Source organism: Aptenodytes patagonicus, chromosome W (assembly GCF_965638725.1).
Source record: "Aptenodytes patagonicus chromosome W, bAptPat1.pri.cur, whole genome shotgun sequence".
Taxonomy (NCBI): Eukaryota; Metazoa; Chordata; class Aves; order Sphenisciformes; family Spheniscidae; genus Aptenodytes; species Aptenodytes patagonicus.
This window is the reverse complement of record NC_134981.1, coordinates 2,823,830-2,851,700: the sequence shown is the minus strand read 5'-3', so window position 1 is coordinate 2,851,700 and position 27,871 is coordinate 2,823,830. Positions and strand designations below refer to the sequence as shown.

Below are 27,871 nucleotides of genomic sequence, written 5' to 3'. Positions count from 1 at the left end.
CGGGGCGGCGGACGCGCAGGCGCAGTGGCGGCGCGGGGGTGGCGGCGGCGCGGAGGCTCTCGGCTGTGGCGGCGGCGGTGGCGGCGGGGGGTGTGTGTTACCCGGATGTCGCGCATGCGCGGTGGCGGCTGGACGTGTCGGCGGCGGCCGCGGAGCGCGAGCGGCCGGAGCCGCGGCAACGACAACAACAACAACAACAACAACAACAAGAACAACAAGGCGGCGGCGACGACGGGGGCGGCCGTCGCAGGGCGGCCGGGTCCCCCCCTCCCCCGCGCTGCGGGCCTGTGAGCGCCGCCCCGCCGGCCCGGCCCGGCCGCAGCCCGGGGAGGGGAGGGCGGGGGGGCGGAGGCCTGGCCCGCTCCGCCGCACCGGGGCCGGCTGAGGCGAGGGAAGGCTCCCCCCCCGCCCCGCCGCCGCCGCCGCCGCCGCCGCCCCTCACCACAGCCGCAGGCCGCGCCCGGAGAGCGGCCGCTCCGCCGCCGCCCGCGGCCCAGGTAACATCCGCTCTCGGCTCCCGCCCGCCCGCCGAGGCCGCCCGCAGCGCGCCCCCTCCTCCCGCCCGCCTCCCCCGCCGCCTCGGGCCTTGGGGAGCCGCCGGGCCGCGCCGGGGGCGTGCCGGCTGCCGCTCCGGGGAGCCGGGGCAGCGGCCCCCCCCCGCCCCTCACCCGCCGCCCGGGGGCTTCTCCTCGGCCCCGCTGCGCTGGGTTCCCCTCCCCGGCTCCTTCCCCACCTCCCCCGCTTTCCCTGAGCGAGAAAAAAATATGATCCCTTCTCCCCCCCCCCCCCCCCCCCCCCCCGCCCCCGAACTTTTAGTATTATTTTTTAAAAATCTCGGTGCCCTCTCGTAAAGGCTCTGCAGCCGGCCTGTCCCCAGTTAAACTTTCCTCCGCTGCCGTTCGTGCAGACCGCTCTCTTCGTGCTCTCTCCCGCACGCTGGAAAATGCCCTGGATGGTTTTGTGTGAGCCGCTTCGCGTTTAGTTCTCCGAAATCTGCCATCTTATTTGCAATAACAGGGAACGGTGCTTTTAGCTGATTTTCGGACGGCGTGGGGCTGCTCAGCACAAGGGGTGTTAATTAAAGATTATGCCATCTTCACTGGTTTTCCTTCCCATCCCCGTTTCTGGGGGTGTTGGGTTTTTGGGGAGGTTTGTGACTTGCTGCATAGTTGAGTCTTACAGGTTTTACCATGGAAGGCTGGTTAATTTATGGGGTAATCTAGGTTGTGGGTTAGGTGTGTTATTACTTAGAGCCCAAATTGTACTACTGCAAACCAATTGTTGTCAAACACATACGGCTGGAGTAGGATCGTGGTGTCTTTTACCACCGCTTCTCACATTATCGTGGTTAAGAACGGTGTGACACTGTCAACAGGCAAGAGTGATTTCAGACTCTGCAATAGCTGTCACCTTTTCAATGGTAAGACTCTTGTACTGTTGTTACTTCATTCAGTAATGTAGATAATTCCATGCAAGGTTGTTGAAATAGCTATCCTGCCCTATAAAACTAAACGTGCTTTCATACTCCAGCGTCATGATAAGTAGGCAACTTGTCCTTCTGGCCCTCCTCTTATCTTGGCCGGATTGCTACTGGAAGGAGTTTCTTCTCGCTTTGCATTCATGAACCTCTTTTGATTTGCTTGTTGCATAAGCATGTGTGTTTAATATTGATATAGAAACTTTATTTCAAAGAGCTGAAACCTAAAGAGAAGCAGTAAATGTCTCAAACTGATTAGAATTCCTTTTTTAAGTGGATGGCTCTTTACATAATGCATTCAAGCGCAGCTAACACAACAGGGATGGGAGTTTTGAGAGGTATCAACAGATTTAGTGGAGAACAAAGGTGCTGAGAGCAGATTGGTGGATCCTGGTGAGGAGCAGCCTTCGCCGTGCTGTTGTTAAGGTCCTGCTGGAATTTTAGGACTGTGTTTTCCTATGTTGTTAACCTTGTGAAAAACTCTGCTTTTGGTTGGGGCTGGAATTTTCCATGCTTGCTTTGCCCAGAGGTGATTTTTTTTTTTTTAAGCTCGAACAAATGCAGAGAACATTATCCCTGTGCAGATTACAATAAAGAACAGATGTTATCTAATACACCTATTGCTAGGGTATCGAAACATTACGTACAAGTGAAAAATCACACCACTTCTGCCTGAGCAAGGTTTGACTCTTCCTTTTATTGCTTGGCGTAGCCACAATTGTTTCCTCTGTTTGTGAGGTTTTGACAAATTACTATTTGTCCTTGCTGAAGGAAGCCTTCTGCAAGAGGATGGGTCTTGCAGGATACTCTGAGGGAGAACTCAGTTCATGTTTGCTCTGTCATTCTACGGCAAGGACTTCCACCACCTTCTGCTTTCTGAACGTGGTCTCCTGCCGTTCCCAGGTTTTCATCCCCTCCTTCCCCACGGGTGCTAGGACGGGGAGGGGATGATCTCTTGCTCGGTGGGGCACCAAGGGTGCCCTTTCGGAGGTGAGGTGGTGCGAGGTGCCTAGATCTGTCTTGTGGAAGTAGGTCTAGTTGTAGAGGAGTTTACTGCCCTTCCCACTCTGGTGGTGTAACGTGCAGTGGTCTTCCTTCTCTGACCATACAGAAGCCTGTATTGAAAAGAGGAGTGGTTTTTTTCAGCTGTATGCTTTCTCAAAAATAAAAAGTAGAGAGAGGAAAGGGGAACCAAAATGAAAAACACAACTTTCTAGGGTTTAAAACGTGTGCGTATGTAGTCACATCAGCATAGTAGTGCTACCTTTTTCATCGTGTCCTGCCCCCCACGCATTCAAAGGCAAGATAAGGATTTGGATGTGTTTTTCACTGTTGTGTTAGTTTCTTGAACGAGATTAAAAAACCCTGGAACCTTGTGCAGCAGAAAGTGTTTGCTCCATTTACAGGATCGGTCTGTTGCATTTGTAATGTGCTTTTGAAAGCAGTTGAAGTGCACAGGTGGAAGCTGAGAGGAGTAAAGATGCTGAGAGCTGCAGTTGGGCAGCTATATCAGATCAGTTTCTTCCACAAAGAAATGGCTGCTCGCACTTTTTAACCGTGGATTTATGTTAAGATGAAAGAGTTACCACTCAGAGTTGTCTTAAAACTCTTCTCCGGTTCCTTTTATGCTGTCATGTGTCTCAAATTTTTGTAGCTACTGACAGTGAGATGAGCAGAATTGATACTGATGATTCAGATACACGCACAAAAATAGTATTCTGGGGAATGTTAGCTCTTACTGTACAGAAGAGCGGGAGTGCAGTACCTTCTTAGCACTGTTTCTCTGGCTCTTCAATGCTAATTGTTCTTATGTCTACAAACATCTTGTTCCTGTTCACCCTTTGGGCAAGTAGATAATAGTCTAATGTGCTGGAAAGTATCTGCAGTTTAATCACTTATTCATATCTTCATCAAATCACGAGCTGCCTTTTGTTTTATTGGTTTATGGATTTTTCTTTATCATGTTTATCATAAAACTTCTACCACTGCATTATTAAACAGCAAAACTCTGTAGTAATGTTTTGGTGGTTAAAAGCTATCAAATGTGTGTGCTGCTTTGCTGACATCTTTGTGTTTGTCTAATTTTGGAGGCAACAGCTTATGCAAGAGCCTTTCTTGTCCTTTATTCGTGTGAAATGTTCTAGCAAGATGTCAATTTGTACGCTATTCTAATTAGCCAGTTCGTTAGCATTGCATTACTGCCTGGTATCAAAATGCTGGAAATCTGTGGCTGGGATGGCTGTTACTGGTAAATTGTGCTCCCAGAGCATCAGTGGCAGCTTCAAGCAAACGATTCTTACTCTTTCTTAGATATATTTTTCCAAAAATTACCTTCATATTTGCAACTTGGAAATCCGTTTTTGGTCGTAAAGATATTTTTTGCATAAATTCATTTCTCTCCTCCCCCCAGTATGTGACTCCCCAGAAATGCAGGCTGTGTACATCTTCCTTTCCCTTCGATATCATATGGCACCACAGGCCTTGATCTGGCTGTGGTCTTTCTTTGTTACTGCAATATACATGTTCTTATTTTCTTTTCTCCTTGGAAGCTCAGATGGTATGAGCTTTTTTTTTTTTTTTTTTGGAGGACTATAGTAGTAATATTCATTTAAGTCATGGCTCATCTCAAAGAATATTCTGCCTGCAAATTTTCTGACTTGCTTAGACCTTTCTACAACATCTTACAACAGATAATGGCCAAGTTACCTCAAGATTCATAGCGTAGACAGAAATGCTGTATTGTACCTGGTAAATGCCATTAGACAGACTTACTTGCCTTACGTTATCGTCTTTAGCATCCCTTTACATGTTTGTAACACCAGCCCTTATGTGGATATACCAGTACTAAAAATTCTCAGGCTTATATGTTTACGTGCATCGTAGAACACTTTTGCATAACTGCTGCTAAAAATCCGCGTTCATGTTATTTGGGACAGAACAGTTCAGTTGGAAGAGACCTACGACGATCATCTGCTGATGATCGTTTGAAATGCGCTAAGGTGACACAGGACTGTTGTCTGATCAGTTTGTACAAAAAGGTGGCAAATCTTTCTCAGCCTTGCTGTTTAAAGGCTTCCTGAGCCCCCAATGTGTCATCTGATACTTAGCACGCGTAAAATCTTTTTTTTTTCTTTGATTTTGACTTTGCAGACTGGTTGGATTTCCATCACAACTGTTTATTTCAGGCTTCTTGTACATGCGGTTGCAAATCCATCTTGCATTCTTCATTCGCTTCTGATGTGTCAGTGTATGCTGCACGTTCCCCTGCCTCCCCCCATGTTTATCAGCCTTCCCCGCCAGCATCTCTGGACCTTTAGCGCCATATCTCTGTCAGGACCCTCTTTTCTGAGCTGGTCTGCAAGACTGCTTCTCTTTCTCCATCAAAAGCTTTTCAAAGGGTCGTTGCTGCCCTGACACCTGCAGGAACTATTTTTCCAGTTGTGCCAAGGCTGTACTATATTTTTCGACTTTTTTTCTTCCTTTAAATACAGCACTTCACAATTCTTATTTTAAAAAAAGTGTTACTTGGTCACTCCTAATCACACTATTTCTCATGTAGTTTGTCCTGCAAACAATGAAGTCTCCAAGAGTCTCAAGTTGTCTCTTTGGAAAATACCTAGTTTGCTGTCGAAATGTAATGAATAAAATATATGCTAAGAAAGTGACATGTAGGGGGGTTTGGCCTTTTGCCCACATCTTAAAGTAATTATCCAGTGGCATTTGGACTGTCACATTTTTAGACTGAGTTTCTTGGTGAATTTGATCCCTCTGCAGCTGCGATTGGCCTAAACCCTACTGTAAATGAATAGGGTAGTGTATCGTATCAGCGTCGGGCTTGGATTAACCGTCTTGCCCAAGCTGTTGGATTGCTGATTGCCTGGATCATATTCCTTTGGGTTACGTCCCTGACTTCCAGCTCCATCCATAACCGCCTGGGGTTGTCTGTGTAAGTGTAGTATTTCCTTTTCTTGTTTGGGGTTGATCGTTCTCCCCAAATTGCAAAGTGTGGTTTTTGTGGGAGGAGAGGGGGAAGATAAGTGACTTGTGAGTGTAAAAACTATTCATTTAAGGTTGTTCTTAATATGTAGAAAAGAACGTGAGTTCTTTTTAAGAAATCTGGATTTGTAACTTCTCAGTAAATTTCAACCGCATTAGAGAATTGGAAATGGGAATTGTTTGGAGGAAGGGATTTTTCAGAGAAGTTTCAAAATTTGCTTGGCTGAATGGCTAGGGCACGTTGACAGGGGTTTAGGTGAAGTCTTTGTATTTTTTTACCAGCCTCTGCCCTTAGGTCTCAGTTGGGCTTCTGTACAACTTTAGTAATACCTCTGTAAAAGCAAGGCAATCAAGTCCGTGTGTTTTTTCTAACCATGAAAAGCAGAAAAACTTTTTTCTCTTTCTAAAACCCTTGTACCTTCTTCAGACCGTGCGTGTGTGTCTGTCTATGTCTGTATGTGTCTGCATGCTTTTTTGATGAAGAATTTCAAACGACAATATACCTCAGCAACTCTCGGGCCTCGTGTGAGGCCTTCCAAATGATCGTATCTCTTAAATACCTAGTATGCTGCCTGAAGAGTTGCTGCAAATATTTGGAAGTCATGGCTCACGCTGTTTTTGTTACCCTTGGTTTTTGGCATGTAAAAGCACTTGTTCCTAAGCAGTCTTAGCTTTTATTATTAACTTGCTGGTGCAGCTGAAGAGACACTGGCAAACAAGGTGGAATATTAATTTTCTGTTCCATAAATGCATTAATTATCCCTTTGGGTGACATCTCATCTGCTTTTTGGACTTTGCTCAGTTTTGTCTAGTCGATCAGAAGCACCTTGCTTCCACAAATGGGAATGCTCTCCTGGAGCTCTGAGCTAGCACTCGGTTTTCATAGCTTTTGCAGAAGATGCTGAACATTAAACCTGGTCTCTGTTTTCTAGTCACGCTAGTAAAATGATTGCTGTTTTGAGAGACGGAATGTAGCAGTTGATCTGAGAACAGTGGAACAGTTTGAGTCAGTATGGTGCTTATTTTGCTTTCCTGCCCATAAGATAAATGGAAGTGCAACGAGGGCACTGGTGTGAGAGCTCAGTAATGTTACTTCCAGGTAGATAAGTCGATAATATATTTGATTTTAGTTATATGAGGTAGCATACTATTATAGGTGCCTATGTTTTTAGAATCTATTTGTATTGTTCAGGTAACCATTTCTGGCAGAATTATCCACAGACATGAAAATGCGGCATGTGGCACCAGTGTTGCATTTTTAATTTTAGACAGCTGCTTCATGTTTTGAATTTCATTGCACAGGCTAAAAAGATACATCACCCTTCAGCAAGGCAGCCGTGGAGGAGTAGGATGTACGGAAGAATTACAGTATTCGTTCAAGTCTGCATCAGTCTTGGAGGAAGAGTTTCAGTTAATGGTTACTTATCAGTTCTCTGAGATAGTAGCATGTTTGCTGCAGATCATCAAAGGTGTTGTTAATTACCTGGCAATCTTAACTTCTTTTGTCTTTCAGATTTATCTCCTCTTCAGAGGATCTTATTCTTGTTACAATACTTAGACTATCGCAGAACACTAGTTGTTCACTTGTTTTGTAACATACCTGTTAATACTTAGTTGTTGAAATAAATTACTTTCTATAACATAATGAGGTACTTCTCTATAACTTTGTAACTTGTCAGCATTTATGTTAGCTTGTTCCTTTTTTTTTTTTTCCTTCTGTGTTCTGCTTGCATCACACTATAGCAAAAGGGAGAGAAATACCTTTTTGTTCCTTGGTAGGCGAAGCTGAGAGCTTCACTTCAAAAGGGCTGTCTCCTGCTGCTGCTTTTCTCATGTTCCCTGTCTCTTCTCTCTGCCCCTTTTCCCCTAAAGCACTCTCTCGCCCACTGCTGTTTCCATGAAATTCCTGGGTAGAGGGAAGTAAGAAGATCTTTGCTCAATATGTTCGGCCCTACCTGTTCCACTGTAAATCTAAGCTTGAGCTGTAGTGTGGGATCACCCACTTGGGCAGGGAGCGTGCTAAGGAACAAATTTGAAGTTTCATGCTCGCATCAAATAAACGTTAAATCACACAAGCGTACTGTTGTTTTGCAGAACATCTAGCACTCCATGTCTGAGGGCATGCTGGAGCCTTATCTTCAAAGGCTATCTTCTAAAAATATAACGCCTTAAGATTGCATTTTGCTTTTATTTGCACACATGAAAGCAATATAGTAAGAAGGTGTTAAGGCACCTCTTGAATGTGTGACTCAGTCAAAGATAGGCTTGTAGAGCTATTTTGTGAGAAACTAAATTTGTGGAACGTAAAAACTTGGCTTGTCTGCAAAATATACTAATGCTTCTGGTGCTTCAGAAGAAATATGTCGCAGCATTTATCAATATGTGCCAGGTTGGTAGCCACTGACCTCACCCCCTTTTTCTGGGGATCGAAATTGCAAGATTAAACACAGGATTTCTGTAGAGGGGACATCTAAAGGAAGGCTCCTGAATTACCGTGCAATTACACACCAGCAGTGTGTAACAGTATTCAAAATCCTAAACAAGTGGCCTGGCTTTTAAAAGTGCTGAACAGTCAGAAGCTCCTGTTGAGCGCGGTGGCAGCTGAGGGGTGACTCAACATTTCTGAAGATCATTCCACTTAAATGAAGATTTATTTGCTTGGTCTTAGTCTTCTGAAAGCCAGCAAGCAAAATTGTCATTCATAAGTTTAGGGATGTAGAAGATAGAGCTGCATGGTTAATTTTAAGCATCTCTTTATTTAATGCTCTTTTGGCTAATAGCTTTATCAAGTCACTTACTTGTGATTACTTATGCATATCTATCTGGGATGCTGTTTTATATTTAAGGAAAATGATGTTCTATTCTGTTTTAGCTGGCAAGCTTTTATGGACTTAAGCGAGTGCGAGTTGCCATGGAGAATGACTGGCAGGTTAAGCTTGACTTTGAAAAGAGGCTTATTGAGTTGAAGCGCGAAAAAACCCCTAGCATTGAGGGGAAACTTTAATAGCTAGGTAAAATGATCTTACTCAAACTTTTAGGTAATTGTTTTCCTTTGGGAGAAATTAGGTCCAGGAGCATCCTTACAAAAGAAGAGAAGTATTGAAAATGGAGGGGGGGGGAAGGATTTGTGATGTGTTTTTTCCAAGTATACCAAAGTGTGCTGTATTGAAGTTGAAATTGGACAAAATATTAAACAGGGAAGATTTTGTTTCCTTTTATAATTGTGCTGGATTTGTGTTACGGTATTCCTTGTACAAGAAGGGAAGCCATGCATTCACACTGTAATTTGTGTGATGCGTTAACTTTCTAAGTTAATGTCCCACTCTTATTTTTGTGCAACGCATTTGTTTCCAATAAATAGCTGCTACTACTGTATCTCTAATAACATGGAAAATTCCAGTGCAGTAACAGGTCTTTGACTGGATGTGTTCCTCAGATAACACGAACAAACTTTTTTTCCTTAACTATTAATACCAAATATATTTTATTTACATTGCTGAGAACAACATGTTAGTTTCAGAAAGGCTTATATTTTAAGCTTACTCAGAAAATGTAAATGTAGTAAAATCACTTCTGTGTATTTGCTGCCAGTGCCTTAGGAAAGTCAGACCACATAGTTGGTAGAATGGTGTTAGTGCATGACTACCTGAAGCCAGAGGTGCTTGAAGAACCAGAGCAGCTTTTTGACAACAATAGACTCCTTTTCTGTGAGTGCACAAAACCTGCTGTCCTGTGTTTCTGGATAAAGCAAGATAAAGCGTAGTAATTAGCTCATTCAGAATTGAGAAAATCAGGCCAGCTCTTCTAATTTGTGAATTAAAGGAAACCTCAAAAGGATGAGGTCTGCTGGCTTTGAGAAGAATGACTTCATGACCAGAAACCACTGCAGGTTCTTAACAAATGGAGTTTAAAGGCCAAATGTGTTAGGACGGACTTACTCCTTATCTTATATTTAGCGCAAATGAGGCAGTTCTGTTTGAGACAATTCAGAAGTGCTTTTTTAGTGACTTCAGTTGATTTGTCTTGATCCAGAAGAAGCTGGATCCAAACAAGTAAAGACAAATGTGCCAGTTGGGATTTTTCGTATAGAAAGATACACACGGTACTAATTTACATAAATGTGTATTAAGCTAACGGCCAGGTACAATTTTTGCCTTTCTGATTAGCAAAGAGAAATAGAGTTAGTCTGAGGTCAGAACATAGCTGAACTATTTGAACAGGATTATTAAATAAAGATGACAGATGATTCTGGTGTGCATTCATGCTTCTTCACTATTCAAATTTTGTTTAAATCAATGCCCCTTGATTCCCAGTCAGTATTTTCACTTGCTTTCATCCTACCAGTATAAAACATAGGAAATCATTGTCACTGTTCTCCTTTTCCTGATTCAGAGCCTGTTCATCTAATAATCCCTACCTTTCTATATGTACATACTATGTGTACATGTATATAAACTATAACCTTTATTTAAATATTGTTACTAGGGGAAAAAAAATCTTATATCTAAAACTGTGCAAGCAGTGTCTTAAGCGTGTTTTAGCTATCATGGGACAAGCAATGCAGTTTTTTCATGTGCTTTTAATATCCTGCACTTAGCTTGAAAATAAAAGAAGCAAAAAGCCACAGACTTCCTTAGAAACATGATCTGCAATTTGTTAAAAACAATTCTAATGTAGATATTTTTTCCTCCTAGGTTTTACCAAGAGACAGTACATCTAACACTTAACTTGGATCATCTCTTGTTCATCAGCTTGAAAATCATAACAGCCCCCAAAACTGACATTTGATCTGAAAGAAAAAGCTGTGACAAATGGACAATATGTCTATTACTAACACGCCAACAAGTAATGATGCTTGTCTGAGCATTGTTCACAGCTTGATGTGCCATCGACAAGGTGGAGAGAGTGAAACTTTTGCAAAACGCGCAATTGAAAGTTTAGTTAAAAAGCTAAAGGAGAAAAAAGATGAATTGGATTCTTTGATTACAGCTATAACCACAAATGGAGCTCATCCTAGCAAGTGTGTTACAATACAGAGAACGCTGGATGGGAGGCTTCAGGTTAGTACAAGTGAAAATCAGATGTTTTCCTCCTAGTGAAGCTGGAGCAAAAGTGAGTGATGCAGGATCCTAGAGTGTTGAGGAAGAGTAGCTCTTCTCTTGCATCCCCCCTCGCCCCCATTTGTAGGCATGTTTTGTGGCTGGAGCTCTGGACTGCTGCAGTAGTTGATTATTTTTTTTCAAAAGGAGCAGAAGGCGTTGGATCAGCCGTTCTAAACGAGTGTGTGTGTGGCAGTAAAAAGCAGGGTCACGTAACAAATTCGGCTGTTTATCCTGGTATTTTCACTACAAGCTTCTGTTAGCTCTGTGTTGGTCAGCAGTGTGAAGAAAGACCTATGATCCCTTGCTAAGGTACTCCAAGGAGTCTGCACTGAGGATTTATGTTAGCCTTATATCATCAGTACTCAGTACCTGTATAGCTTGGGTTGCGATTTCCTTGTTCCAGGACAGATGTCATGTTTGCTGGCTAGCTTTCTGTCTACCCTAGAAGCATTTTTTTTTTTTTTTCCAGTATAATGGATTGGCATTCTTCTACTTGTAAATTCCTTATAGTGTAGCTTAGTGCCTCGTTCCTCTTCTTCTGGGGCAAAGCTCCTTCATCATCCATGGTGGGGAAGGTGACCATACATACTACATTAAGCACAAATTCTGCTTCTGCCATTTTGTATCCAGTATTTTTTCTTAAGAATCTCAGTGTTGGCTTAACCGTAGCAAAACCCTAATAGAAATTTATTTCTGTTGAGTACAGAACTTGGGTAAACTCGACACCACCTTTTTTTTTTCATATTTTGATGATGGAGAGAGGTTGTGTTGTTGTTTGTCCTCTTCCAGCTTTGCTCCTCACTAAGTAAAGCGAAATGTCTTGCTACTTTCCCAATCAACTTTTGTGTCTAACTTTTTAGGTGGCTGGTCGCAAGGGATTCCCTCATGTGATTTACGCTCGTCTTTGGAGGTGGCCTGATCTTCATAAAAATGAACTCAAGCATGTTAAATATTGTCAGTATGCTTTTGACTTAAAATGTGACAGTGTCTGTGTAAATCCTTACCATTATGAGCGTGTAGTATCGCCTGGCATCGGTAAGTAGACTCTTGATTTAAAATGGAACAGTGGGAATAAAATGTAAAATGTTTCCCTTTTGAGTGTAGAAAATACAGGCCTAAATTGGAAACATTAACTTTTAATGATGTAATTATAAATTACGCTCATATGCTCTTGTCCATCTTCTTAATGGAATTATTCTTTTACCTTTATTCCAGATTTGAAAGAACAGTTTGTGGCTTTTGTTTAAGCCTTTCTGTTGGCTTTGCACACAGTTCTTGCAGTTAATGTGTATCCCAGGAATAACTTAGCATGGAGACTTGTCTTGTGATGGAGGGGGTATAATACGTAGAGTCTGTAGTACTAATTTGTAAAGGCTTATAAACCTAATGTTCAAACGTTGTTGAAGATCTCTGCGTATATAATGCTCCACACCCCCTTTTCTTTTTCTTTTTAAAGATCTCTCAGGATTGACACTACAGAGTTCTGGTAAGTAGCTCTGTTTACTACTGCATTTCTATGAGCACAAACTGTGTTAAAACTCTTCAGTATGTACACAGTTTATTCCTGTGCATCTCCTTGGGAGGGAGTATAGAGAGCAGATGGAAATGCATTTGTCTCTCCGGTTTTGGAAAAGCAGCGAAGTAGCGTATGAGAGGCAAGTATTGATGAACTCTTTAAATTGAGGCTTCAGCTCAGCTTGTAGCTATGTTCTGTTTTCATTGCCTGCAACTTATAAACCCCAACGAAAAGGAAAAACAAAAACCTCACTGTTGAATGCTGCTAACTGAAAAAAAAAACAAACAAAAAAACAACCAACCAAACCAAACACACACCCAAAAACGTGTGCACCCATATGATATACTAATTAATTGAATTGGGAATAATAGATACTTATGATTCAATAAGTAGTTTAACAAGAAAATAACAGAAATTCTGTAATTAATATGCAGTTGAATGAAGCAGTCTAATAATCTTCCTCTCCCTGAAACTTGAGAGAAATTGGACATTAAATGTCCAATGAACATTTTTCAGAATCTGAGATTATGCAGCTGGTAACTGCTTTATTTCAAAACTGAATTTTTTTTTCCCCTTCCAGAAGAAGTTCACAGAGAAGGAAATTTGGGTAGTCCAGTGTTTTTAGCACATTATTAGAAGTATTCAAGCAAAAATGACTTAAAAACAACCCAACAAACTGTTAACTTCACAAGCTTTAACTTGCGTGCTCGTCTTTGCTAATTTGCATTGTTACCTGTGTCTTCTGAAAAATGATCCTTATGTACAGCATCAAAGCTTACCAGCCAGCAGCTAAATACATAATAAGTGTTTTCTTCTTGTGCTACTGTTTTTGCAGCAGGAAACAGAAAATTACTGTCAGATTTTAATATATTTAAGGCTGCTTTAAAAATGGGCATGGGAGCTAATGTAGTGTAAGTGTTTTACTTGAACATGCTCGATAGGATATATAGAAATAAATTCTTGTAGTGGCGATGGTAGTAATTTCCTTATGCTGTATGTGGAATATTCTGAATGAGTGGCTACATTGTCAGATATAGAGTAGTGTTACGTTGTTTTTGAATATGCATTTGATGTTTCGAGTCAATTTGGATGGGAGTTGCTTAAAATTACTTAAGGGATGCATGAAGTATTTTATGTGCTGTGTTCATGAATTACATTTTTCATAGGAGCTTTATGTATGTTCTTACTTGTATACTAGGAATTGGTTTGTTAGCTACTGCATTAACATATATTTAGGTGCTCGACAAAAAGTATGTTTTTCCCTTTTATTAACCATGTCCAATCGCACAATGATGGACTAGGAAACAAAATGCTATTGGAGTCTACTACTCTGGGACTAAACTACTTGTTTGATAGCAGTAAGCAAAATAAACAGTTTGCTTTTCTATCCAGTTATGCTTCAAAATTTCCTGCTTCTGACTTGAAGTGTTTATTTGTAATTTAGAGGAGTGCTTTAGCAATGTTTATCTAGGTTAAATCCTCCCCCCGGTAGTTTTAATAGCACTGTTATAGCTTGAAGGTAGTAGTGCAATTTGTAGTTAAATCTTGAAAATAGATTTCCTTTGCATGTTTAACCGTTTGCTTCTTCACAGCTCCATCAAGCATGTTGGTGAAAGACGAATACGTTCATGACTACGAGGGGCAGCCGTCATTGTCTTCTGCCGAAGGCCATTCAGTCCAAACCATCCAGCATCCACCAAGTAACAGGGCATCTACAGAGCCTTATAGCACCCCAGCCATGTTAGCTCCTACTGAGGCTAGCACTACCAGCACCACTAACTTTCCCAACATTCCTGTGGCTTCAACAAGTAAGATCATCGAGACTATATGAAATACTAAACTGTGAAAATGTGAAAGCTCAAAGATAACCACTGATTTTTGCCAAAGTAGGTCTTGCATTGGAACTGTGCTGCTGCCACACTACACTGATAAAGTGTGTGGCAATATGACCTAGGCAGTCTCGTAAGTGTTAACATAAGGTTTTAACTTGGAGCATAATTGGAGTAACTTTTCCTGGTGACTCAGTCTTTTTTTCAAAGAGACTGACATTACATGAGTGTTACAAGATTGTTGTGGATACGCCAAAGGTTCAGTGATACAGTGTTAAAACATTGACCGCTGACAAAACACTATGGCTATTACTGGAATAATTGCTGTAGGAATGGAAGAATTTTATTATTTTATTACAACAGCAAGCGGGACAACAAACAGATATGCTGCAAGATGGCAGTATCGAGAGGTTTTCAGACAATTCCTTAGTGTTCCACAGCTGACAAAATGAGTCTTCCAGTTTTAACTTGATTATTTTTTGTAATGGCCCACTGTGCTACCAAAGTGACAGCCCTAATTAATATTTTCATGAGTCCGGTGGAGTGCTGCGTTGAAGTTTTTCTTACTTTTCTATGTGTATTTGGTACAAGTGGAAGAGTCTGGCTTACCAACATCAAACCTCACACTTCACTCCAGCAGGACAGTAAAGCAGTTACGTATGCAGTGTCCTGCAGCCCTGATGTAGGGAAACCGTGAAGTTTGGAGGGGTTTCACATATTCTCCGTCACTTTGATATCAAAGATGTGTGAATATAATGGATTTCACGTTACCAAATTGAATTATGGTGACATGGTGTTTTGATAATGTTCTTTAATTTTAGCTGGCAACTTTTTTGCTAAAACTAATGATGGTTTTGCCAAGCTGAGATACGATGTCTGTATTTGTCTCCAGAGAAAAAAGGATAGGCAGTTTAATTGTATTGCCTTTGCACAACAGTTTATAGTCGATAACTTTTTCTCATCAGTGCTATAATTGTTGGAGCCAAGTGGACAGGAAAAAAAAGCTCGTTTTTAGGTTTTAGTTCAAGTTTTCAGTGTGTTAAATTCTGCTAGCCACAACAGTTTGAGAGTGCAAGTGTACTTGTGAAACTGCTGATCAGTTTAGTGTTAACAGCTGAGCTGAAGCCTTTTAAAATCAAATTCTGTTAACCTGTTCTGAAATATCTGTAGTTTTACTTTAAAGCTTAGACAATTCTTGAAATACTTATTTGGGAGAAAAAAAAAACCCAGCAACTTTCTCAGGAAGGAGTCCAGTGATGTATGCAGCTCTATTCAAGCACTATTTTTAAAAATAAAATACTGTTCAGTATGTCTTGGAGGAACGTAAATTTAAGTGAGTGTCCTCCTTGGGAACAGTGGTTACAGCATGTTGAAAATAAGCAACTTATTGGACCTACTGTTGGCCTGTTTGGATTCATACCAAATCTACTCCAGCTACGTTATTGAATAAAACCTGTGACATCTCTTCTTCTTTCCTTTCAAACTGAAAAATGAGATGTGAACAAAACAAAGATGCGGTTGATAAACAGAGTTCTCTGCATACTTCTACTCCTAAAATATTAAGGGTGTCAGAGTCAAAATTAGCTGATGCAGAGCATCTTGCTTCAAGTTTCCTAAGACACTCTGGTGGGTGGAAAAAAATACTGAAACCGAACTTGTAGGAACTGTGTATTGCAGTGCCCTTAGTTGGGTGTATTTTCCTACCCAGTAGTGCTGAGCTCTTCTTAATTAAAATTTTGGAACGTTCATGAATAGGTAGTGTGTTCTTTTACCAGGTCAACCTACCAGTATATTGACAGGTAGCCATAGTGATGGACTCTTACAGATTGCTTCAGGGCCTCAGCCAGGAACTCAGCAGAATGGGTTTACAGCTCAGCCAGCTACTTACCATCACAGTGAGTATATACATACGTGCACTCTTCTTAGTTTTCTAAAACCGGTTTCCCAATGTTCAGGAGAAATAGAGGATTAGAAGTGAGATGCGGAAAAACTCCCTTAAAAACCAACCACTCCTTTCTTTTTCTAGATAGTACTACAACTTGGACTGGAAGTCGGACGGCAGCCTACACACCTACCATACCTCACCACCAGAATGGCCATCTTCAGCATCATCCACCTATGCATCCTGGACATTACTGTAAGTAGTGCAGATTTTCAAATCACTTTGTTTTCAATGTTGTTGAATGGTGGGGGCTCATTTGTGATTATTCTTTACCCCCAAATCCTTTTTTTTTCATTATAGAACTACCATTACTATGTTTAGTCTATTCTGACAGTTAAATATAAGAGCTTGATGGATTTTCCTCTGTTAAAGCAGAAGAGACTAGAAGTTCAGGTAGCTATAGGGATACCATCTATATTATAGATGTCTTACTATACCTAACAAAACTTGCATTTCCTTTCTAAACCTCTGTTTTTAAAGCTTTGCAGTCTTGTAGTAAATATTTCCTTTGCGGAAGAGGAAGTTGATTGAGAATGTGTTGTTTGGATATTTTTCTTTCAAAACTTGGAAGTTCCTGGCTGTTTTTATTTTCTAGAAATTTTGAAGTCATGTCTTAACGATGTAACGATCTACATGAAGCTTTGGAAGATGTGTGTCCATGTACACTAGCCGATTTAAAAGAACTTTGTGAAAGCTCGTGCAGTAAAGTACTTGTCAATAAAGTGGTCTTGCCACAGCCTGATTCATGGGTACATTTGGCACACAAACTTGAAAATCTTTTTCATCTACGAAATAGGACCACAACCTCTTGTTTTAAGGTACAGGAGATGGGAAGGAAAAAAATAAAGTGATCAAACTTCTAGTGTAAGTGTCTAGCACAGTATATGCATTATGAGAGTATAGTGCAAAAAACCCCCACCCAAATGATAGTTTTTCTAAATTTTCTGGCAAAAGGCTAAAACAGTTCTTTATTTCCTGATGTAGTACTTAACCAGATCACCTGTTTGCAGCAATGCTTGTTAGTGGGGGGGAGAATATACTGTGAGTTAATGTTAGAATAACTTTTCAGCTTGTCTCTATCAAGAAAATTGTGGTTTAGATATGGTTATTAAGTTTCATTATTTTGTTCTGTTAGGATCCCACTTCATTTATCATCTTATTTGTCAGATATGCAAGAATGTAAAAACTTTAGTGGTGCTGTAGATACTCTATAAATGTTTCTCAGTGCATGTATCTTTCCATAATTAATATTTGTAACTGGCTGGTGATACCACATAGAGCTTTTCTTGCCTGCTGCCATTTCTCACTTCAGAAAGTCGCATGTTTTGACACCTACCAACATTGTGCCTGTTTTGACATCTTGTTGCAAAAGCTGCTGTTACTTATAATACTATGTTCAAGTCTTTCCTTCTTGTTCTCTGCTGCCTGTAAGGGACCTAGTTATTTTATAAAAGTGGAGAGAATAAACTGACCGATACCAAGGCCATATTTAATATTTTTTTCTTTAGAAAATGAGTTCTCTAGGGCTTTTTTTCCCTCTTCAGGGAGTGTTTCTTATGGTCCAGTCTGCAGCGTGCTGGGCAACTTGTTCTGTGATTGATGAAACTAATGAAGTCTGGTTTCTGACAGATTTATATATCACATGCCTCTGTACAATGATTCTCTCCTTGCCCAACTTGGGGGCAGATGTGAAGCCTACGTCCTATTTCCATTACATCTCCATGCTACATCTGGTTTCGGCTCTCTCCTGGAGCTGGGTCTGGCTTGAGCAGCATGCAGCCTTTCTTCCTGGGTTACTAATGGAGCTCTTTGCTCTACTCAACTTCTGAATTTTTAGGAAACCTCTAAGAGTGTAATTCTTCTGTGGGCGTTTTTCTCCCCTGTCAGATTTGGCCAATTAATTCAGAAATTACTGGGATTTATAACATCTGGCATCCTCACAAGTCTTTTTTCATAGGAAAACGAGTTAAGAAAGAAAACCTTATTTTTCCTCATGTAAAACAAATTGCATGTTTTCTTTTAAAGGGCCAGTTCACAATGAACTTGCATTCCAGCCTCCTATATCAAATCATCCTGGTGAGTAAAATCTGACAAGTAATGCTAAGTATTGTGGAAGCTAATAACTTTCTGGTTTGAGTCTGATTTTTTTCTTTTCTTTTTTTTTTTTTCGTATCAAGTACTCTGAAATTTGTGAGAGATATGTTCAAAAGAGGAGAAAGGAAAGAGAGGAACCATTTTGTGATAAGTTGTCTTTTGAATTCGGACCTCTGTTTTGAAATAGTGACATATTCTATGAACTGAATTTAATTTCAATGCCCAAGTCAAAAATGGCAGTCCTCAAACCCACGCTGCGCTGGTGTTCCTATCCTGGAGGTGTCTGAACTCTGAATGTCCTCGATCCTAACTTTGCAGGGTGCCTGAAGTTGCACTTTTTGCCTGCTTAGAAACATCATGGAGTTTAGGTCATGCCAAAGCCCTCTTGGATCCATGATCCAGAAGTCCATCATCACAGCCAGATACCCTGAAAGATAGGTATTGCCCTTCTTAGTATTTGGGTGCTGAAGTTCCTCTTTGGACCTTTGCATACAAGCTTGCTCTTTCCAAGAGTCTTCATTAATGGTAGCAGTTCATGGAACCGATGAGGTCTCGTCTTGCGGTACAAGCTAGCTCCATTGCAGGTGCAAGGCGGTATTCTGTTTTTAACGACAGCAAAGCTGTTGCCTGTACAGGGGGAGCTGCATAGTTGAAAAGCCTAAAAGTTTAACTCATTTATTCATTGGCCAGTGACTAAATCAGTACCAGAAATAACACTGTTGATAATTGCTGGCTGAGCTTAACTGTAGCTAAATTGTATTTCATATTATTTAGTATGTCTTTTTCACCCTATTGATTCACCTATTGATTTTACCCTATTCAGTCCTCAGAGACATGAGTATTTATTTGAAGATAAAAAAACTTAAAGGAATTCAGGCACCTTGGTTTATTCTTTTCTAATAAAAACAGAACAGCAGTTTCCTAAGATAAGTAGGTGTGCTGTTGGGTGCTGCAGTTTGTAATGAACGAGTACCACTTACGGCACTGGGAGAGCTCTTTTTCCTGTTGGCTTATCAGGCTGCTGCGTTTAGGTCCTATCGCGTTAGCTCTTCTGCTTCCCCTAGGTTGAGTTCACTGTAGTGCTGATTTTCTTTGCCCTACCCAACAAGCTGCTTAAGTGCCAGCCCTGTTACTCTTGTGGAAATGGGCCCTTACAGTCAGCAAAGGTGCTGAGTCCCCGAAATCCCCAGTGATTAAGCTTTATGGCAACTCTAGGTTTTAGTATGTCTGAAGAGAGAAACTCGTAACGCTGAAAGCACGCGCAACAAACTGTGCAGAAGGCTTGACAAGCCGGTTGCTCCCAGGTAGCACACAAGCAGCAGATACACATGTACAAAATCACTTTGCGTGCTTTGTCAGGTTTCCTCGCTTACTTGGGTGTTTGGGTTTCCTTTCCTCACATGGTAGCTTCTTCCAAGTACCGTCTTTCCTTTGTAGCCAGTTTTTCTTTTTAAAATAGTACGAGTTAAAAGGCACCTCTTTGCTACTAAAACATGCCATTTTGTTCTGCTCCCTGGCTTAATACTTCCTTGTTTTACCCCATACCTGACTTTCTTGTGTGCAGACAAGATCAGTATGTGATCTTTGATTTTTTTCCCCCCATTGCCCTGCTTTCCAAATCCGGTTTGCTTTGCAGGGAGGATAGAGAAAACTGACTTCACCTAGGAGGTAGTTACTCTTATATCTTAAGCCAGATCTGTTTGAGAGCCTAGCCATGAATAGGCATACATGTATTACTTCTTTATGCTAAAGGAGGACAAAATCAAGCTATAGTCATAAGGTGCGGGAATGCAGATGGTTTACAACATCTAACGGGAATTATAAACTGTACAAAGACTTGTAAGATCTTAACTACAAAGAAGTCTAGCATTGATGTGTGCTCAAATAAAAACGACCGGCCCATGTTCGTTGTAGTATGTAGTATTTTTTCTGTGCTAGCAGACACGTCTGTCTATCTGAACTTGCTTATATGAACGTGCATTCTTAATCGGAATGACAAATGCAGTTACAGAAGGCTTAATTGATTGTCTGGAATGGGTTTATACTTGGGGGGTTTTTGTGCCTTTCAGTCAGTTGATTGTATATATTCTTTAGCTCCAGAATATTGGTGTTCAATCGCCTATTTTGAAATGGATGTGCAAGTTGGAGAAACATTTAAGGTCCCTTCAAGCTGTCCAATTGTTACTGTTGATGGATACGTGGATCCTTCTGGAGGAGACCGTTTTTGCCTGGGCCAGCTTTCCAACGTGCATAGAACAGAAGCCATCGAGAGAGCAAGGTATTCTGCAGATCCCAAAAGCTCCAGCTGTCTGTGGTATTTGATGATATTTTGTTTTGCCTTCAGTGTGTGCCTCCCTTGTGAAATTACAAGTATGGTATGGTTTTTTGAACTGAATTAACTATAGTAGAGCATATCTTTCTAGGCCACTGCTGTAATACATTCAAAATGTGAACTGTGTGATGAAGACCTTCAGTGCTTTGCAATAGCGTATTGCTTTTCATTGCTTTCAAAGGCTGTGCCTTACAAGGATAAAATTAGCAACTCGTGCCATTACGTATGCAAGCTGAATATTAGCTCTCCACACCACAGAGCGATGTGAGAATAACTGCAATATATAGATTTGTCAAAGGAGCAAAGGAAGGTTGATAGAGAGCTAGCTGGATATTCATTCATTCTCACCGTGCATGTGCTAGGCTTTGATGTGGAAGCATAGAGAACCGAAGCAATCTTGCGACTTCTTTTTCTTCTTTGAAACGAAAAGGAATAAAATGATTCCATGTCTTCAGAAATGTTGCATTATGACAGTCAAAATGCTAGATTGCTCTGATGTGATCCAAATGAATATACAGTTCTGCATTAAAATGTGGCTTTGTCTATGTACTTGAGTGACTTTCTATACTAGAATACTTGTGGGATTTTACACTTCTGAACAGAACTGACTGCGTTTGATATCCCAGCTCTGTATTGGCAGTGAGTGCAGTAGTTCCTACTCGAGTATCATTGCTTCTACATTCTGTGTTTCCCATAGATCTTTACATGGTATTACAGATGGTTTTTTACTTGACAGATTTTGTGTAACTGTATACTAAGTTATACCTGAGATGATAACTACAATTTCAAGTCCTTGTGTGAGTGGAGTGTAAATTAAGGTATTGCAGATGACTGAGAGCTGGAGAATTGTTTATGGTTTATTTAGTAAAGATCTGATTTATAGTATGTATACACAGGTGCATTGGAACTGTTTTTCTTTTTCAGGTTGCACATAGGTAAAGGGGTGCAGTTGGAGTGCAAAGGAGAAGGTGACGTGTGGGTTAGATGCCTCAGTGACCATGCGGTCTTCGTTCAGAGTTACTACCTGGATAGAGAAGCAGGGCGTGCACCAGGGGATGCTGTTCACAAGATTTACCCAAGTGCATATATAAAGGTTGGTTTGACGTTGCTAGATGAAAATTGTGGGGGAAATAGCATACCTTTGGTTCTTGTTTAGGGAAGCTATGAGACGCTGAAGTAAATGTAACTTTGCTTTTGATTATCCTTTAAAAAAACCCTAAAGCTTTCCATTTGACAAGTCACTTAAGACGACTTTTTTAAATGACTCTAAACTGAAAGTATCATCTAGATACTACGACAGTAACTAATTTTGTATTTTGTAACAAATAATCTTGATAGCAGTTTTTTGTATTTTTAGCTTTACAGTTTTAAATTAACTGCTACTAAAATTTTTAGCATAGGTTATCTGTTTCTTTACTCCCTCTCCAAAACAAAAAAAGTTGGGAAAGTAGATGCAGAAGAAGTGTAAAGCATGCGTTAAAGTGTTACGAACATGAAGTGATCCAGGGGTCACAGAAAGTTGCATGGAAACAAATTATTTTCAGGAGATTCTTACTTGGACATGCCTCTGCCAGACTTGAAACTTTATTTAGGACAAGTCACACTTGTAACAAAAATCATTCTTGAATTAGAGATAAACTGCTTGAAGTTTGCAGTGATTTTTTTTTTTTTTTTTTTTAAATCCTCAGTTTTGCAGGCAGGTTGTGTAAGGAAGGTGAAAGAAACCCCACTGGCCTCTATGTACAAGCTTTCTAGTATGAGAACAGAGTTCCTGTATGCATTAGTGCCAAGCCTGATCACAAAGATACAAAATGCCACCGACCTGAAACCTAGCTGCTGAAACTTCAGGCCTATCAGTTATTGGTATTTCTTTTAAATAGACTTAACACATTTCAGTAAAGCGGTGAAGAAGAATAAAGTCTGACAAAGTTAAGCAGGACTTGCTGGTTTCCATTTTCATTTATATGCCTGTCTTCTGGAAATCCTGGGATTTAACTAAAAAGTCAGGATTTTATCAGCCTGTAGCATCCTTCAGACTTTGATCCTCCAGTCAGTTCCGCACAGGGTGCTGCCTTGGCCTGCTCAGCTCAGCCAGGTTCTGGTATTGCCAGTGGTGGTAACGTCATATGAGAAGAGTCTCTAAGAATCAGCTTTAATGGATTATTTCTGTTAGAAATTAAACTAGTCAGGGAAGGTTTGCTTTTACCCAAGTGTATGGTGAGACTGTAGCAGTTGCTTTGGGAGGGCAGAGGTCCAGATTATTGGGGATGGGAGCTGAGGAATTCTTTCCTTCATTGATTTCGGTAAGTCTACATAGTTTGATTTTTTTTTTTTTTTAAAGGTGTTTGATTTACGCCAATGTCATCGTCAGATGCAACAGCAGGCTGCCACTGCCCAAGCTGCTGCTGCTGCTCAGGCTGCAGCAGTAGCCGGAAACATCCCTGGACCAGGATCAGTAGGCGGAATAGCCCCAGCCATTAGTAAGTACATTAACTGCTCGGTCTCCTTTTTTCCTTACCTGAAAACAAGTAACACAGCTCTCCCTCATGACAGCACACCCCCCCCCCATCCACCCACTGCCCCTGCAAACAGTACAAGTGAACTTGGAATGAGGTGGCAGGATTGGGGCTGGGGTGGCATCGTGGTAAGTCTGTATTCATTCACTTTGTACCTGCTCCACACACCAGTTGTCCCTCTCTAGTCCTCAGGGGATGTTGGATATGCGGTACAACAGAAAACATTTATATACAAGGTCAAATAGCGTAACCCTGTTACTTTAAACAGAGATACTTTTGGCTGCTTAGACCCAAGCTTGAAAAATGATCTTTGAGATCTAAGCTCATAAAAACATTACTCAAAACAATGGGGATTACTGAGCAATAAAGTCCTTGACTACGTTTAGGGAAACTTAATATTAAGATTCTCGAGAACAGGAGGAAGAGAGTGTGAGGGTGGGTTTTTTTCTTTTTTTTCTTTTAAAGTTATTCTGGGCTAGGGTTTTCTTAGTTGCTGAATTCTAGGTCCTTGAAACTATACCTAAGTACTTTTAAAAGTGTAACTACTTATGTGTCTGGGACTGCTTTATGTGCCGTAGTGTTTTCTGGATTCCTTGTTTTGCCAAATGGCTCTTTCCAGCTATCTATAAATTGCTGAAGGCATTTGAGGGAATGTATTTAACTTCTGTCTTAGCCATACTTGTGATTTGAAGTTTGACAGCTGTATTCATCTTTTTATTTTATTAGATGCAAGTAGTGTAATTTGTTAACCCAGCTCCCTGTAGGTGATCAGTCTTGAGTTCTTATGCTGGAAATGCAGCATTTGGCAAACCTCAAGAATAAGTATTTTTTTTACCATATTTCCTAAATAAGGTTTACAGGCACTGTATCACGTAAGACGTTAGGTTTCATCGTGTCCGCTGTGTTATAAGGAGTTTTATACTTCAACACACTTTCAAGATTGCAGAATGATGAAAAAAAAATTTGATTGGAAGAAATGCAAAATGGTTGCCCTGTCGCTTGTAGCAGAGATCTAGAAATACGGACTGGCCTCGGCTGTGGTGAGAGGGAATTGTACATGAAGAAAGAGCCAAGCAAAGAGGAATGGCTAAACAAACAGATGATAACAGAGCATGTCTGTGAACACTTACTTGAAACCTCTCCTGTTTAGGTTTGTCAGCTGCTGCTGGAATTGGCGTAGATGACCTTCGCCGCTTATGCATACTCAGGATGAGTTTTGTAAAAGGTTGGGGACCTGATTACCCAAGACAGAGCATCAAAGAGACACCGTGCTGGATTGAGATTCACTTACACCGTGCCCTCCAGCTTCTAGATGAAGTACTTCATACCATGCCTATTGCAGACCCACAACCTTTAGACTGAGATCCCTCTGCTGCACTGCTGTGGGCCGTTATATTGTGAGGATGGTGGATTGTAAAATACAATTCTGTTTATAACCTGAAGATATATTTTACTTTTGTTCTGCTTAATCTTCTAAAACCAGGTTTTAAAAATGTGTTTGCCGCCTTGCTCTTAGCAGAAAGAAACCGAACATGCAGAATTTGGATTTCAGTTATTTTCAGAACTTAATTGTCATAATACATGGCTCAGGGCTTAAAGTGAAAGGTAAACGCCTTATAGAGACTTTACAGTATTGGGTTTGTTCCCTTTGAAACTTTCCTTCTCTATTACGGCATCTTGGTGATAAGCCTCACGGGAGCCTTTTGTATGCAGAATATATATTATATATATATTTATATCTGAAAATCCCTTCTAATAGTTATAAACATTTACCTTATAGCAACTTTAAAATTCCAACTGATTTGTGATGTTCTTTTTAGGGAACAATAGTTAACAGAAGACTTCTTTATTTTGTTGACTATCTTGTTACGGTTTTTCCAGATTAAAACGTAGAAGCTGCCAAAAAGTGAGGGATGAGACATACGTTGTTGGCATTGATTAAAAATAGCGAGGAAAAGAAATGTGGCTTTTCCTTCACTAGTTTTTAAAACAGATATCTTAAATTTTTATTTATATAGACACATGAGTTTTAAAACACTAAAGGGAACGGATACTTTCAGTGCTGGCACTCAGTTTAAATACGACGTGAAATACCCAGTCTGCGAAGTTGCCACTGAAATTGCATAATGAGTACCTAATGGCAGGAACATATTTTCATAACTACTACTGACTTCTATGATTTTACTCAAGTAAAACTTGGCAGGTATTTTAAAAAGTTGCATGACTCTTTTTACTTGCATATACCATTAAATCATGTCTAATATTACATCAACATTTAGGATCCAGTTTTTGTATCTGTTCACCATTTCCACTCAGGGCAAGATGGCAAACTTGTTTTTATACCTCTTGGTTATTTTAAGCCCTATGCCATCAATGACCATATCAATTGGCAATGACTTTGTATAGAGAATTTATAGTAGAAAAATGCAAATGTATTGACTGTATGACAGATACAATATGTATGCTTTCTCTCTAGTTGATAGTATAAATAAAATTATGAAAACCCTGATTTTTATAAATTTAGTTTGCTTCTGTTATGTAATTCTGCACCTCGAAACCATTGATCTTGAGTGATGGATTACTTTCCTTTGCAAGACCAGCAGCAGCAGCAGCCGGTGGTGGTAGGAATTTTTGTGGGTTTAAACTTGCCAGGAAGCAAGTCCAATTTTTCTTACTTTCACTGCTTCTCAAAAAAAGCACGTCCTGAGGATATCTCTTTTGGCTATTCGATGGGGTATGAAGAGGGAGCAGGAATTCCTTATTTTTCAGCGTGTGTGGAGGTGGAGCTTAGTTAAACAGGCTTACAAGCGCGGAGACTCCAACCCAAGTCCTTCAAGCGCTGCCAGTTCGCTCTGCCTGCCGTACTGTACTGAGCCAACCTGGCAGCACAGTTGCAGTGGTTAACATAAGTGGAAGTCTGGGAAGAGATTGTTCAGAAGCTTTCTGCCAAGCTTCTTGCACGGTTTCAGGAATCCGTAGAGGGCTATGACACACGGCGTTTAGGTATTGCTTCCCCCGTCGGCTGAAATTCTTACGAAAGAGGTCAGCAGGCATTGTTTCTGTCCTAGGCGTGGAAGCACAGAAGACAGATGACTTCGGGGTGATGGCCAGGAATGGATGAGTTTTCTCCGTGTTTTCGTTGACAGTGTTGCCGCCTTCAGACTAACTTCTAAAGAGATCACTTTTGTTTTTCCTCTTATGGGGCAACTTCTTGATGTTTGGAAAAATAGCGTTTGCTTTTCTCAAGGCCTTTAGTTTAAAACCTTTTTTGCTTTCCTTTCTCTCCTAATGATCTAGTTTGTCCGAAAAGCAAGTTTCTTCAGATTCTTGAGGAACACTTTCAGTCGAGGATTCTGACTACATCCTCAGAGAAGCTTATTAACCAGCCGCTCGGTTACGCTTCATCCACAGCAGAAAACTTGATTTGGGGGAAGAAATGAAAAGCCTGACTACACGTTTTTCTTGCCAACCTCCCTTTTGAATTGTCTGCCCTGCTCTTACCCCTGGCTTCGAGGTGCCTCGGCTTTTGGGAAGTGTCTAGCCTTCTGAGTGATGAATTGCTTAAACAGACTGTTCGTTTGATTAGGAGTCCCTGAGCTTATTCCCTGTTTACCTTGGTGGTTTTGCAAGGTGCTTATCTTGGAGGATGACTGATGGGTATATAGCCACTTCACAGAAAACCCTCTGTACCAGTTGTGTAAGTTTTGATTGTGCCAAACTTTGATAAAATAATGAAAGACTGCTTCCGCCTGTTGGTGTTCTTGCCGGTATTACAGTCTGAAAGAATTCAGCTGTTAAGACTAGGTTTTTCTGCAGATGTTTTGCAAGTCTCCTTAAGTCTCTACCTACAGTGAATGGTACCTACAGCGTAGTATTCAGATGGCCAAAAAACGTGCAGAATAGAACAACAAAATAACATCAGATGAGTTTATCGGAACCAAGAACTCACAGGCTCCACATCGGGACAAATCTGAACGTTGTGTGAGGCAGTAAAAATACTGAAATGGCATCCATCTTACCCACCAGGCAGTGACCGGTAAGATGCAATCCTAACTGTTAAAGGGCAAAATGAGAGAATCTCGCTCTTCGTTTTTAATATGCCTTTAACTTAATTCTTGTGCTTCCACTTCTTATGGCAAGGCATAAAAGGCAGCGCATAATGGATTGGAAACCCTTCAGCAGCAGCACACTGAATCTTTGACAGTCTTGCATTTACGTCTTTTTCTGAGATTCAAAAAAGAGCTACAGCTACTTGACAGCCGTGACGATCCCCATACGCACTGTAGGCAGGGATGTCAAGAATGCCAGAATCCCGTCTCCTCTTCAGCTCCGAATGTCTCAAATTCAGTGAATTCAACAAGTATTTTTTCAGCTACCAGTCTCTTGCTTGCGATCCTGCTCCCATGTCTGCTCTGCTTAGTCCTTTCGATGAAGCAATTACCCCCGTGTTTCTCACCCTCAATTATGCGCTCCTCAAAAAAAGCATTGTGCTGGAGTACTTTGTAATTTCGCTTCATGTACTGGAGAGCTGGGATTAGCACCAGAAGGTTTAGCCGGCTTTAGCCGTGGTGGTGTTAGTTTTGAAAGCAAGGGCATTTAAAGTTAACACGGTAGAGATGTAGGAGAGGAAACCTTTTCGCCGGAATGGTTTAAAAATACTTAATTCGAAGAGGAATCCCTTGGAAGGAGCCGTAACCGCTAAGCGGTGCTGGTTAGAAACGCTTGTTCCTTACATCGCTTTTCCGGGCTTGGTAAGAACGATGTGCTTAGGGACCTGGACCCCCTGGCTGCGGTACAAATCACGTCGTTGACGGCTCTAGCCTACTGAAAAGCTGGGAAGTACGCTGGCTGCTTTATAGCGAGGGACCTAAAGTACAAAGGAGACCACGGTCTCCCCCAGTCACCGAACAGGTCTGTAGCAGCAGTAGTCATTGAACCTGTGTCCGACTCCTGTGCCTTACCTCTGAGACCATCTTACTTCTTGTGACACTTCTGAAGACGACAGCGTCCTCTCTGCGTAGCTCAGGAACGACTGCCTCAATTCTTTTACTAGGAACTGTTAAAAAA

The 27,871-nt window shown here is 41.0% G+C and overlaps 1 protein-coding gene across 3 annotated transcripts; it reads left to right on the top strand.

The window, feature by feature from the left end:
* The first annotated feature begins 432 nt into the window (after window positions 1-432).
* Window positions 433-27,871, top strand: LOC143172275 (mothers against decapentaplegic homolog 4). 3 transcript variants are annotated; one of them, XM_076361500.1, is made up of 12 exons: window positions 433-497; window positions 10,168-10,533; window positions 11,436-11,610; window positions 12,032-12,061; window positions 13,684-13,899; window positions 15,720-15,815; window positions 15,947-16,057; window positions 17,888-17,938; window positions 20,051-20,234; window positions 21,213-21,381; window positions 22,630-22,768; window positions 23,955-27,871. In XM_076361500.1, exons 2-12 carry the CDS (start codon window positions 10,285-10,287, stop codon window positions 24,164-24,166), a joined length of 1,632 nt encoding a protein of 543 aa, XP_076217615.1. In that variant the 5' UTR covers window positions 433-497; window positions 10,168-10,284; the 3' UTR covers window positions 24,167-27,871. The 3 variants fall into 3 exon arrangements, with proteins under 3 accessions (XP_076217615.1, XP_076217613.1, XP_076217616.1); XM_076361498.1 differs by having other exon boundaries at window positions 15,696-15,815; XM_076361501.1 differs by lacking the exon at window positions 15,720-15,815.